The sequence below is a fragment of the Anabrus simplex genome, chromosome 3 (genome assembly GCF_040414725.1).
Source record: "Anabrus simplex isolate iqAnaSimp1 chromosome 3, ASM4041472v1, whole genome shotgun sequence".
NCBI lineage: Eukaryota > Metazoa > Arthropoda > Insecta > Orthoptera > Tettigoniidae > Anabrus > Anabrus simplex.
In genome coordinates, this window is record NC_090267.1 from 132690096 (window position 1) to 132704980 (window position 14885).

General features: G+C 43.1%; 1 protein-coding gene across 3 annotated transcripts in view; it reads right to left on the reverse strand.

Moving 5' to 3' along the window:
• The window catches only part of insc (inscuteable), a 296952-nt gene that overhangs the window by 20812 nt on the left and 261255 nt on the right, over positions 1–14885 (reverse strand). For all 3 annotated transcript variants that reach the window (XM_067144206.2, XM_068227023.1, XM_067144207.2), the window contains exons 3-4: positions 10293–10511; positions 6848–7094 (exon numbers count right to left, since the gene is read on the reverse strand). In XM_067144206.2, coding sequence (XP_067000307.2) covers positions 6848–7094; positions 10293–10511 — 466 coding nt within the window. The remainder of the gene's footprint in view (positions 1–6847; positions 7095–10292; positions 10512–14885) is intronic.

Genomic DNA, 14885 nt, shown 5'->3' on the forward strand with positions numbered 1-14885 from the left:
CTTAATTATGGCCACGGCCACTTTCTTCCCACTCCTAGTCCCTCCCTATCCCTTCGTCGCCATACGACCTGTCTGTGTCGGTGTGACGTAAAGCACATTGTTAAAAAAAATCAATCTGTTTATTAAAATGTGACTAGAGTTCTACATAACTTCTCATAGAACACAATGGTGAATCTTCCAAGTGAAGTTCGCAACAGTAAATCATGGCGTCATCGTGCTGTACATTAAAAAGTTCTCTGTTTTGACCTTGACGTAATTTTATTTATAAGCCTGCCTGGTGGCCATGGTCGTTAAGGCATCAAGTCTATATGGTCTGGCACCGAGGTTAGCCGGTTCAAGTCCCGTTGGTCGAAAAAGTTTTCACCATCAGAATATTGGCCGGCAGGGTGGGAGAAGTGGTGGTATGCAATTTTGTTCTAATCACTAGATTGCGTGCCAATAGCCTGGATTCAATAATTGCAAACCTCTCTGCAGTGTTCATATGGAGTGAGAGTATATGACATTGATGGTGATTGATCCGTCGGGTAGCGACGTTAAGCCTTGAGCAGACCCCTTGGTGCTATTTGACAGGAGTAGGCTATGTACCAGCACCGGGTTTCACCGTCACCCTTCCTACTTCGACTAACGGGACTTGAACCGGCTAACCTCGGTGCCAGACCATATAGACTTGATGCCTTAATGACCATGGCCACCAGGCAGGCTTATAAATAAAATTACGTCAAGGTCAAAACAGAGAACTTTTTAATGTACAGCACGATGACGCCATGATTTACTGTAAGATGTACAATATTATAGGTTAGGATCCACCTTTCAATACTCCGTAATAAGATGGTAAAAAGTAGTTACAACCTGTTTAATGGGACCGGTTTCAACACATTTTAAGTGTCATCATCAGCCAATTTGCGAAGATCTTAAAACAACTAGCACATTGAATACAGGCAAAAAATTAACATTGTATCATAACGTAGCGGATTTACTTGATACGACTGTATATGATTAATTATAATAAGTACTACCATCAGCAGTGGAGCCTCCGTGGCTCAGGCGGCAGCGCACCGGTCTCTCACCGGGTTCCGTGGTTCAAATCCCGGTCACTCCATGTGAGATTTGTGCTGGACAAAGCGGAGGCGGGGCAAGTTTTTCTCCGGGTATTCCAGTTTTCCCTGTCATCTTTCATTGCAGCAACACTCTCCAATATAGTTTCATTTCGCCAATGATTGCCCCAGAGGAGTGCGACAGGCTTCGGCAGCCGGCACAATTCCCATCCTCGTCGCTAGATGGGGCTTCATTCATTCCATTCCTGATCCGGTCAAATGACTGGAGATAGGCTGTGGATTTTCACTACCATCAGCACTGTTAATAAGATGGCTTTGATATTTTATAATGATTATACTTCCCACTATCATACATCGCATCATTCATTTCATCTCATTAAACTCTCTGATGAGGTTGACGTCAGGAAGGGCATCCGGTCGTAAAACCTCGCTATGCAGATTCATCTCACTTCATTCCCGGTCCTGTAGAAAAACGAGACGAAAGTTGGATACCTTTTGCTTAAAAAGTAGAGTAATTAACGTTTTCCGTTCAGGAGCTACCAGTCAGCCATATGTGTTGATCCAACGTCAGTAGCTCAGCCGTTGTCCTCTTATTCTCCAGATGGCCGGCTTGGTCCTTGTTGAGGAAGGCGGCATTTACGGTAACTCATAAATGAATATATTTCATTTGTAAGGATTGGAAATGAGATAATTTCAATAGGGAAAAATTAGTGCGTAATGAATAGTACGCACAGCGGCGAAAGACATATTATGTAATTGAGCAACATTTAAGTGTATATTTTAGTTGGTTTTTCCTCATTTCCTTCGCCATTGGAGCTGATAATTAGAGTCGTGTACTTAATACTGGTTTTGTTTCTTTACTTACTCACACGTGTAATGGGCGTGTGTGTCTAGTAAGTCAGTGTTCATTTAATTAAAATTCCATGTAATGAACACATGCATAATGAGGTAACTTTATAATAGGCTGCAGTCTCCTTTAGAAGAAGATACAATAGCGCGGTACAAAGAATTGTTTACTGTAGCAAAGGCCAGGCCGCTTTACTTTCAATGTACTTGAAAAAAAAAAAAAAAAAAATTGTTAGCGATTGAAGCAAGATACGATATTCATATACACAAATGCTATATCAATAGCTCAATACTGGTGACCACGCCAAGACAAGCAGAAGCGTAAGATATCGATAGAGAACAAGACAGGACAGATCGATTGTGTAAACGTAGCCCATTTATATGACCGTGGCGATGGTGGTGGTGATTATTGTTTTAAGGGGAAGTGCAAATGGATAACTACTACCTCTTGACCCTAATCAGAAATGAAAAAGAAATAGGTCCGACCCTTCGAAGAACAAAAGGTATCGGCGAAAGAAAAGTACCTGACACGGAGGGCGTGAAAATGAAAGACTCCCTAGGCTTCATAAACTTATTTTCTTTACAATGCTTTACGTCACACAGATATGTCTTAAGGCGACGATGGGACAGGAAAAAGCTAGGAGTGGGAAGGAAGCGACAGTAGCCTTAATTAAGGCATAGCCCCACAATCTGGTGTGAAAATGGGAAACCTCGGAAAACCATTTTGAGGGCTGTCGACAGTAGGATTCGAACCCACTATCTCCCGAGTGCAAGCACACAGCTACATGGCCTAAACCGCGCAGCCACTTGCTCGCTTCGCAAACCTAGAGAGGTCAGATAGGAAGGAGTCCGGGACAAGTAAATGGAAGCATTAAAAGACTCAGCTGCGAGCCCCGTGGTCGCCAACCCATGTTCTCAAGTAGAGAGTCCCTGGAAGTTACCCGTTTTAGCATCTCTTACGACACAAGATACCGTGGATGTATTCAACCGCCCCCACCCGTAGAGGTTCATATAATATGATTGTAACAGTGATGAATAAGAGTAATAGTTCATGTGTTCTAACATCCCATCAGTTTCTATGGATTGATACACCGTAGTGCCGAAATTTTGTCCTAAAAGGGGATCGTTTTCCCTTACTTCTCTTGGTCAACTCTTGTTCTTTTTCAACGCCAACGGCATCAGCTTTGCGAGACCTAGGGAATATTCTATTTTCTTCTATCGATATCTTAATTCTTCGAAGGTTCAGAGCTCTTCCTATAGGGGTTCTCTACTGTACGCGAACCTTTTCTTGAGCCCTGAGCTCCTTAGTGCTGAATCGGTAGACCTCGGTTATCTTCGACACTTCGACATCCATATTGGCAACCTTTGAAACACAAACTATGAATCGCTTATTCATCGCTGTGCGACATCTGGTGTACACTTTACGAACTAGTACTGTTGTTGTTTACACAGCAAAGCCAAACCATACAATTCATGCTAGTAACAAGATTCGCATCGAGAAATATTATATAATGTTAAATAATGTATGTGTGACACAGTTGTTGACGTAAGATAATAAATGTTTAGAAAATTCATATCGATCGATCATATTATCGATTCAATTCAGATTCCATTTCCACCCAGTTGGCAGTATAACCGGAACCGGCAATGCTCCCTCCTTACTCCTCACCCCGTAAAAATCGTGCTCAAGAAAAGGTTCGCGTATAGTAGTTATACTTTCACTTAGAACAATAATGATCATCAAGACCAAACTTGCCATGAAGTATAGTGAGCCGGGCTGAGTAGCTCAGGTGGCAGAGCCTGAGCTCAAGTTGGAGGGTTCGATCGCAGCTCAGTCCAGTGGTATTTGAAAGAGCTCAAATACGAGTACGTCGACCTCATGTCAGTAGATTTATCGACAAGTGAAAGAACCCTCGCGCTCGCGGGACAAAATTCCGGTACCTCGGCGTCTCTGAAAACCTTAAGAGTAGTGAGTGGAACGTGATACCTACTGACTTTCTTCATTATAGTATCATCAGAGCTTCTGTGGCTCAGGCGGCAATGCGCCGGCCTCTCATCGCTGGTTCCGAGGTTAAAATCCCGGTCGTTCCATATGAGATTTGTTCTGGACAAAGCGGAGGCGGGACATGTTTTTCTCCGCGTACTCCGGTTTTCCCTGTAATCTTTCATTCCAGCGATTCTCTCCAACATCATTTCGTTTCATCCATCAGTCATTAATTATTGACCCAGAAAAGTGCGACAGGCTTCGGCAGCTGGAAAAGTCCCTATCCTCGCCATTACATGGGGGCTGAAATATATGATTCCTTGTTCCTGTGGATCTGTTTATGTTTGCCAAACATGTAGGATCGAGCTCGATAGCTACAGTCGCTTAAGTGTGGCCAGTATTCGGGAGATAGTGGGTTCAAATCCCACTGCGGTCGGCAGCCCTAAAGATGGTTTTCCGTGGTTTCCCATTTTCACACCACTCCTAGCCACTTTCTGACTCATCGTCATCGTAAGACCTATCTGTGTCAGTGCGACGTAAAGCAACTTGTATATATATAGAGGAAGGTAACAACGAGGGTTGAAAGGAACATAGCAGACACTCGCGTTTTTACCTGCCAGAGAAGTCTCATGTGCCATCTGTCTTTTATAAGGAGACACGTTTTACACTTATTCGTGAACTGACTCATTCGTGAGGTGATCGAAATTGCTAAACAGTCGAATAATTTTAACGAAGGGGACGGCTTTATACTGATCATGGATACTCCCCACGGTTAAGTCTTCAACATCTTTCTCCTTGACTCTGGAGGCCCTGAAATGAACACTTCTAACAGGGTCTTTCTATCTTGAGTCTAGTTATTATGGAATGAACATTGTTATTAATTGGTTTCAGTCTTCATTCTTACTGCTCTGAATACGATCTTAGTAGTAAGATAGAAACATTCAGCCAATGGGAGTGGCGAGCCCACCGTAATAATAACCTTTTTGATGCACGACCCAGGAGCTGCGTGGATAAGTCTGATGGAAATATTATTATTATTTTGCTAGTTGTTTTACATCGCACCGACACAGATAGGTCTTACGGCGACGATGGGACAGGAAAGGGCTAGGAGTGCGAAGGAAGCGGCCGTGGCCTTAATTAAGGTACAGCCCCAGCATTTGCCTGGTGTGAAAATGGGAAACCACGGAAAACCATTTTCAGGGCTGCCGACAGTGGGGTTCGAACCTACTATCTCCCGAATACTGGATACTGGCCGCACTTAAGCGACTGCAGCTATCGAGCTCGGTATTATTATTATTATTATTATTATTATTATTATTATTATTATTATTATTATTATTATTATTATTAAAGTATAGTGACACGGTCCGACTGCGAAAAAAGTATGACCCCGCAGTCCTAAGCGTAGGAGACGAGTGCCCAACCAATTCAACCAGTTGTTGGTCGAATATAAGAGTCATGAACATCGGATCTCCAGGATCAGTTAATGTGTGGTGCATACTCACCGTAAAAGCCCACCTGGTGGCGATGATCGTCAAGGCGTCAAGTCTATATTGTCTAAGGCTTCGGCCACAGTGCAGGCGGCGAGCGGAGCGTTGCGTTGTGTGGCGGCAAAGATGAGACTCAAACCTGCGTTAGCAAATGCATGTGGCCATAGTGCCAGCGGCGCGTCATTTTGGAGGGGAAGTTGGCTCAAGGACAACGCTGCATGCCGCTAGCCGCTCACTCCTGTTTGAGATTTCAGCTGCGCCGCTCGCAATGACTGTTAGTGAATTAATAAGGGAGGTGATGAAAGTGCTAATTTCTGAAGTTAAAACCTGAACTTTCCTCTGGAACGACAGAGAGAAGAATTTCGAAAACCTATTAGTGACAAGGGCAGCCTGGAAAGAGATTGAAACGATCTTAAATATACGAGATAAATTCAGTTAAAAATCAATCACGGTTATGGACATAAACAATATTGTATTTAATGCAACATATTATTATTATTATTATTATTATTATTATTATTATTATTATTATTATTATTATTATTATTATTATTATTATTATTATTTTACGCCCTATTATTATTGTTTAATTAATATTATTATCCTTTGTCACATATTGCCAATATGAAAACTTGTGTTCGTCATTACATCTGACTTTTATGGGTCTGTGGAAGTTGGTGACTTGCTTCTGCAGTCGCGCCTTAAGTTTTAGAAAGAAGTCAAAAGTTTGAATGGACATAGAAGTTTATTTGAAACATCTTAGCAGGAAACCAATTCAGTTCTCCATATAAATGATGAAATTCCCCATGCATTTCACGTAATTTATTTACTGGATGATCACGAAATTCTCTCCTAGTCCTACGTCGAATTCTTCAGTTTAGATAAAACATTTCTAAAAGCAGAGACAAACGAGAAAATTGAAACTGCCATCATCTAATCACTACGTGCAGGGGAGACGCCGCGCCGCTGACTGACTCTTGCTAGATGTCCACACAGCCGCTCTCTCCTCCCCACTCTTCAAATTTTCGATAGCGGCAACGCTCCGCTCGCCGCCTGCACTGTGGTCGTAGCCTATACACCGTGGTTAGCCGGTTCGAGTCCCGTTGGTCGAAAAACATGTTCATCAGCATGATTGCATGTCAAAAACCTGGATTAAATTCAAAAAATCTCCTCAGTGTTGGTATGGAGCGAGGGCATATGATGCTGTTGATGGTGATTCGTCCGTCGGATGGGGACGTACAGCTTTGAACAGGCCCCTTGGTGTTATTATACAGGAGTAGGCTACGTGCCGACACCGGGCTTCACTCTCTCTCTATCTCATCATCACCATCATCATCCCCCACACCCAGACGCGCAGGTCGCCCATGAATGTCAAGTAGAAATACCTGCATCTGGCAAGCCGAGCATGTCCTCGGACACTCCCGGCACTAAAAGTTATACAATAAATATATTAAATAAATAAATAAACTCACCGTAATGTGCTGAGTGAGGACCTGATCCACGACGCGGGTGAATGTGTGGCCCAGCGTCGTGACGTCAGACGTGAGTGTATCCCTGTCGGGGGTGGCTTGCGCACCGTCCATTCGCAGCCTGTCGCAAGCAGCCACCAACGAGGGATCGTCTTCAGGTGGACCGTTCTTGCGTAGGAACTCGCAGATGTGGCCCACAAGACTCTGTACTAGGGGACCGATGTGCTCCATCGTGCCTAGCTCCAGTTGCCTGAAATTCGTCAACAAACTTAATGACAGAAACTGAAGTTCTTTACACTACTAACAGGACTCCACTGCGAACAACAAATGGTATAGTAGTAGTAGTAGTAGTAGTAGTAATAGTAGTGCCTGAAATCACATTACTGTACACTTTCTTTCGAGGAGGACAAAACAAATCATGAACAATGAATTTTCACAACCAAATTAACTGCACGAAATTTGTTTTTAGCCATTAGGTTGTGTAGTGCATATTAAGTAAGTGCGATAAGGATGTGTAGTGCAGTGGCACGCCACGGTCAGGAATCGTATCTGAAACCGTATCTTTGCCAGGATAGTATTCTACTAATTAATCAACCTTTAAACACCATTGTTTATCCCTTGGCTAGAGAGCTTATTGTAGACATTATGCTGTCGTCTACGAACTATATAAAGTGAATAGGACTGATTAAGGAAATATATTTTTACGACCAATTAATTCAATGATAGAACCATTCTCGAACAAGGGAGAGGATCCGAATGCAGCCTTCAGTCATTTTAACTCTGCATGAAACATATCTGCGTAATGTACTCTATTCAACCTAACAACTCTTATATAGAGAGAGTAAATAATGTTATTTGTTTAACATCCCTTCAATTGTTATTCATTAAAACAGACTCCGGACTGTTAGAATTTTGTTCTAAAGATTTTTAACATGCATGAAGCGTCGACACGGAGATGCCACATTTGAACAATTGAAAGTACTACCTACCTTAGTTGAGATCTCGGAACAATGAGCCACGGCACATCTACATGTTAATGAAAATGCATAGAAGAGGCCAAAATTGTAATTTTTAGACTTGTACTGCCTGTGTATTTCATTCATCACTCTGGGTAAAACAGATTCCTTTTCAGAAAAGATACATGTAAGTATGTGTATTTGCTTGAGAATGATGAATGTAAAAATCAATAGTTTTAAATGTTTTCGACTAGGTCATTCGAGAGACTACCTTAAAACATGACCTAAGCAAGATTTTAGTTGTATGTGATCATTGTCACGGGGCTTCCAAAATGACAACTATCGTGTGACAGTCCTCTTTCCGGCCTTCACGGAGAGAGGCCGTAGTTTTGCGTAGGCTGAGGATAGGTCATGGAAGATCTGCGCACTCTTACCTTTTGAAGAGGGAAGACTCCCCAGTGTGTTCTTGTGGTCCCGACTTTACCATGGCCCACATTCTCACAGACTGCGCTGATCTCTCCGGCCTAAGACCTCGGCCTGAAGGAGACACTTGAACTTAACACTAGCCGATGGCGCGAATACTGTTGATGTCGTCGTTCATTTTACGTGTGAGAGTGGATTAATCAAAGGCGTATACATTTTAAGTTTTCTGTTACTCAGGGGTGCGTTTGTGACCTTTCCGGCTTAATAAAATAATGTTTGTCCTATTATAATTAATTTTCAAATTCCTCCATTGAATAAATAAATTGATTTTATTTTTGTCTCAATTTAATTGTTCAGAGAGGATGATTACCTAGTAGCACTTCCTCATAAAACAAAAATTACCACCATCTTTACATGGAATCCGAACTACTGAGCCGTGACTTTTCATTTCAAAAATATCACGAACATCGTCTGTGATTCGAAACCGCGGCTGTCTTGATGACAGCTTTGTAATACTAATGTACGTAAGTCCCCCACCCTAGAGCTCTCATCTTGGGAGCGCACGTTGATAACCACAAGTCAACTAGCTGAATCTGACATCGCTCTCACTTACTTGTGTCAGCTCCTCACTTTCATCTCTCCTATCCAACCTCCCTAGGCCAATTCTTGGTCTCTTCCGACCCCGATGGTATTAGGTTTACAAGGTCTAGGAATTCTCTCATCTTTACGTCCATAGTGGCTGTTCCCTTTCTTTCCCTTCTTTCCCTCTGTTTAGTGTTAATGGAGAGTGATTGCCCAGTTGAACTTCCTCTTAAAACACCATCATCACTATGTCAGTTTGTAGGCTACTTGTGAAATCCTTTATCAGTGTGTAATCAAAATGTACACTAAGCGTCAGTTTATTAATCCTACGAAAGGCAAGTATGTTTCGACTTCTTTAAAAAAGGAGACTTATTATCTTTCCGTTATTAGTCTGATGGTCTTTAAATCTAATATTCAAATGTACGTTTATTTATTATAATTACCGTGTATCTTTGTTGAGGAAAAGGTAAGGCTTTATAGACTTACAGTATATGCTTATAGAAGCGTATAGAAAGGCACGTGGTAAAGAAGGAAAATATCATTTATTATACTTAAGAGTGGTAGCGTTACTAATTCTCATCTTTTGAAATGAAAAATGGAAATGACGTATGGCTTTTAGTGCCGGGATTGTCCGAGGACATGTTCGGCTCGCCAGGTGCAGGTCTTTTGATTTCACTCCCGTAGGCGACCTGCGCGTTGTGATGAGGATGAAATGATGATGAAGACGACACATACACCCAGCCCCCCATGTCAGCGAAATTAACCAATGACGGTTGAAATTCCCGACCCTGCCGGGAATCGAGCCCGGGACCCCTGTGACCAAAGGCCAGTACGCTAACTATTTAGCCATGGATCCGGACATCTTTTGGAATTATTATAACAGTCTTCGAAATGATCTTCGTAGCGTAGGTCTCTAGGAAACGTGATAAATTATCGGCAGTTCGTCTCATTTTATTCGGCATAATCATTAAAGGATGTAATCGTAATGGTGATTATTATTATTATTATTATTATTATTATTATTATTATTATTATTATTATTATTATTATTATTATTATTATTATTATTATTATAAAGAGAAGTGCTTGGAGATATAGTCGCCACGTCAATTGTGTCTCCAGCCGACAGTCTTTGTAATTAAGCACTTGCCTTAGCCATTACCGGCTCGTACCTGACTTAAACTCATTGCTGAGGAGTAAAACTATATTTGGCAACAATACTTCTTTTGAAGAAGGCCGTCTGTGTCACTTGGAGGGTGGGCCTGCATGGTTGGAGGGTGGGCGTGATCTAGTTTCAAAGATTTTTCGCTCGCTTTGATGCCAGCTGATGATCCAATGGACACCTATAATCATCACGTCAGAGGATGTTAAAATGTAATATTGCAAATTACATTTATGAGGGTGTAAAAGAGGAAAAATAATCAATGCAATGCAATTATTGTCAGGCCTGCACCTGGTTGTTGTCTTCCTTATGTATTATCACTCACCGGCAGAGCTTGGCGAACTCTTGGGAGATGAGCCTTGTCCTTTCTTGTAGTGTGTGCACGGTATCCGTAGCGGCCGCCGCCATCACTGCCACCTGCCGACCCAGGTCTGCCGCCAAAGACTTGCTCTGGAGCGTGGTGGTACACTCGGGCTCGACCACCGTAGCCAGCTCGGTCAGCCAGTATCGTACTGGGCCGTCAGCGATGGATGAGGAGGGAACGCTGTAAACAGAAGAACACCATTGTAAACATTATACTCTACCACTGTGTTCAACTGGTACCATGAGAGCACTGTAAACATAACAACACCGTTGTAGGTACTGTATAACGTTCTACCACTGTATCCAGCAAGTGTGAAAGAACATGCTCTGTAAACATCATGCTTTGCCATTACGTCCAGCCACTAGAGCTTGTGGCTATCATCAACCGACAAGTTGGTGATAAGTAAACATACAAAATGAAAGTGCACAATCTTCGTTTATAGCCAACGAATCACTGGACATTCGAATTTCTAAATATTCAGCATGATATTACCTCCCTGAGTCTACAACGGACATTCCCACATAAAATATTTTCCGTATAAGAAAAACTCGTATTAACTTTATGGATGAACACTGCTGCCTCTTAACCGTAAAAGATACATACAGTTCTGCCGATTTCGATCAGACAGAATGCGGTACACCGCCGCGTCGTGTCGTGTCGTGTCGTGTCACACGAAACCATTTCTTTCGACGGCTTCGGGACACCAGACAGAGAACGGCCAAGTGGTTGTTCTCTGTACTGCGCAGTTTTCAGTACGTGTGATTCTGATGAAGAAGAAATCTATTTGTTATTTGCTCGGATTAAACAGTGGGTAAAGGAAATGGGCTCAAAATCAACCAAAGCATGAAGGATCACAGGCTATTTCGTGAACTTCAAACTTATGAAGACTAGTTCTTCATTTATTTTCACACTAGCAAGATACCCGTGCTTCGCTACGGTATTATAATGAAATTTATAATTGAATGCTTAACGTCTTATATACAATCCGCTGAAATTCACGATCTAACTCGTTTTCTGAGAGAATCCGCCAAAATTCGTGATCTGACTTGTTTTCTGAGAGATTACGCCAAAGTTCCTCTCATTCTTCAATCTTTCTTTCCAGCAATCGATTTCGTACTTCCCGGGCTAGGTCCAGGTATTCCACCCGGTCAGTTGGGTCCCTAAATCATTGCCATTTTTTCCTATAAGCATTTTTAATATGGATCAAATCCTTGAGGAGATCCAGCGTGGTGTCGTCTTGGGTGTCTTGGCGGTACAGAACCCGCGGCCGGACTGCAATCGTAGTCATTACCCGGCCAGGACCCGTTTCCAGTGCGGAACGCACTTTTTGACGGCGGTCCAGAACATTATTATTATTATTATTATTATTATTATTATTATTATTATTATTATTATTATTATTATTATTATTGATGGTCTGGAACCCACAGCAAGATGCAAGACCGCTACTTGGTGGTAAATTACATCTGCTGCCATTGTCATTGCTGAAAATGTGACCAGCACTATCGTCGCGCGTAGGGAAGTGCGCGAGATTTCTGGCGACACGAATGATATAGTTCCGTGCAGTATTGACCTTATTAGAGAGGTGAATAATTGCCAGTCTTGGTGCCAGTGATGGCCATAGGTTGGTAAGAAGGAGGCCAGGTGAACGCCTGGAACCAAGCTGTCTGCGGCGTCGACACGCTGGACCTACAGCAGCTTTGACAGCAGGAGCACTCTCGTCGCTATCCCAAGAACCTTGACAGGGGATCTGTGTGTCAGACTGGTGATTGAACAGGTCGTGCTGCCATGCATTTGCAGTATCCAAGGGGTGTTTTACAACGGGATAACCACTGCTGTAACCCAACGTGCCCTACCGATTGTCGACCGCTTGCCTTGACTTGCGAGATCACCAGACCTTTCGCCCATTGAGCAAGTATGGGACATTATGGGACGACAAATCCAGCGTCGTCCAATATCCGTTGCTGATTCGACTGACCAAATGCAACAGGCGCAAAACTCCATCCCACAAAATGACATACGGTACTTGCACGACACAATACACGCACATTTGCATGCTTGCATTCAAAATCGTGGCGAATACAGCGGTTATTAATGTACCGCCATGTCACATGCCTTCTCGTGCATACTTGATCCTGTGACATGGAAAATGTAATCCATATATTACCTAGACAATTGCTTACCCTACATTGTATTTCTCTAAACTAGTGTCTTCCTAGTGTTGGGCTTTCATTTTCCGCTGGTGTATTTAGATAAAAATTACTTTATTGGTAAAAATGACCCATCTGTGCGAGGGCTATCCAGAAAATAAATTCTTGACTATTACTGGAAGAAATATGGAACTACGAGGATGTTTCAATAATTGAGGTAACGAGACATCTCACCATGCCTGATTATTATTATTTAACAATCCGGCTCTGATTAAGCTTGCAATTAAAACACAGAATAACACATTTTGGTTTCAATTGATAAAATACCGGCATGGTTTCAAATATAACTAAATTACAGTGTCATAAAGATGATATCTGAGGGTAGCAACAGAGTTTGTTATAATATTGATCACATTTTTGTCCGGTAGGCTCTTTCCCAATTTGTAACATTTTCTCCAGTCAACAAAAGAAAATGGAATGGTACCTCTGGACCCAAAGAAGAGACCAGTGACTGTGATTTGTCTAAGAAATATGGTATCATGGGTTCATAAATGGCTTTCGTTTTTCCTCTTTTCTTTCTTTCTTTCTTTCTTTCTTTCTTTCTTTCTTTCTTTCTTTCTTTCTTTCTTTCTTTATCCTGTTCCTCATGTTGCTTACTTAACATTTCAAACCGAACAGTGGGAACAATAATTCTGCTTCAGATCTCTTCCTGTTAAGGGAGATAATATCGATTTTACGTTTACAGATTTCTTCAGCAAGGCAATGTATCTCTTCATGGACCTGTGGTCCTTTCCTTCGGAGAGCGTTGGCAATCATCTCACGAATGATGTTCTGTCGTTTAATCCTAAGGTAATTTACGGACAGGACACTTTCCCATCATGAGTATGCCTTTCTTCAAAATTAACAGTACGCGTGTGCTTCGCTATACGTCCAAATCACAATGTGTTTTAAGAGAAAACGTTCAACGATAAATATGTATTAACAGTGGAATGGACCGTTGATAAACAGGTGAACCCGCTGTGGGTGGGAGCATTAGAATGTTAAGGGTCAAGATCTAGCTCAACACGGGGAAAATAGGTCAATATTCATTCGATTGTTATCTATGCTACAAACGTTGTTGACAAATGCTGCACATACCCCACGATAGGCAAGCTTAAGAGCAATCAGAAGCAACTTCAATAATGTCAAAATTCTAATTATAACATTTTAAAATAAAAAGTTCAAAATTTCCCGCCTTTTTAACAATATATCACGGTTTCCTTCATAACTCTCTTACTGATTCACGGATAATTATACACTGACTGACAGAGCAAATGCAACACCAAGAAGGAGTGGTCAGAACTTTATGCCAATTGCAGGGTAGACTGACGTCACTGAGGTATGCTCATGATGTGAAATGCGCCGCTGTGCTGTGCACGTAGCGAACGATAAATGGGACACGGCGTTGGCGAATGGCCCACTTCGTACCGTGATTTCTCAGCCGACAGTCATTGTAGAACGTGTTGTCGTGTGCCACAGGACACGTGTATAGCTAAGAATGCCAGGCCGCCGTCAACGGAGGCATTTCCAGCAGACAGACGACTTTACGAGGGGTATGGTGATCGGGCTGAGAAGGGCAGGTTGGTCGCTTCGTCAAATCGCAGCCGATACCCATAGAGATGTGTCCACGGTGCAGCGCCTGTGGCGAAGATGGTTGGCGCAGGGACATGTGGCACGTGCGAGGGGTCCAGGCGCAGCCCGAGTGACGTCAGCACGCGAGGATCGGTGCATCCGCCGCCAAGCGGTGGCAGCCCCGCACGCCACGTCAACCGCCATTCTTCAGCATGTGCAAGACACCCTGGCTGTTCCAATATCGACCAGAACAATTTCCCGTCGATTGGTTGAAGGAGGCCTGCACTCCCGGCGTCCGCTCAGAAGACTACCATTGACTCCACAGGATAGACGTGCACGCCTGGCATGGTGCCGGGCTAGAGCGACTTGGATGAGGAAATGGCGGAACGTCGTGTTCTCCGATGAGTCACGCTTCTGTTCTGTCAGTGATAGTCACCGCAGACGAGTGTGGCGTCGGTGTGGAGAAAGGTCAAATCCGGCAGTAACTGTGGAGCGCCCTACCGCTAGACAACGCGGCATCATGGTTTGGGGCGCTATTGCGTATGATTCCACGTCACCTCTAGTGCGTATTCAAGGCACGTTAAATGCCCACCGCTACGTGCAGCATGTGCTGCGGCCGGTGGCACTCCCGTACCTTCAGGGGCTGCCCAATGCTCTGTTTCAGCAGGATAATGCCTGCCCACACACTGCTCGCATCTCCCAACAGGCTCTACGAGGTGTACAGATGCTTCCGTGGCCAGCGTACTCTCCGGATCTCTCACCAATCGAACACGTGTGGGATCTCATTGGACGC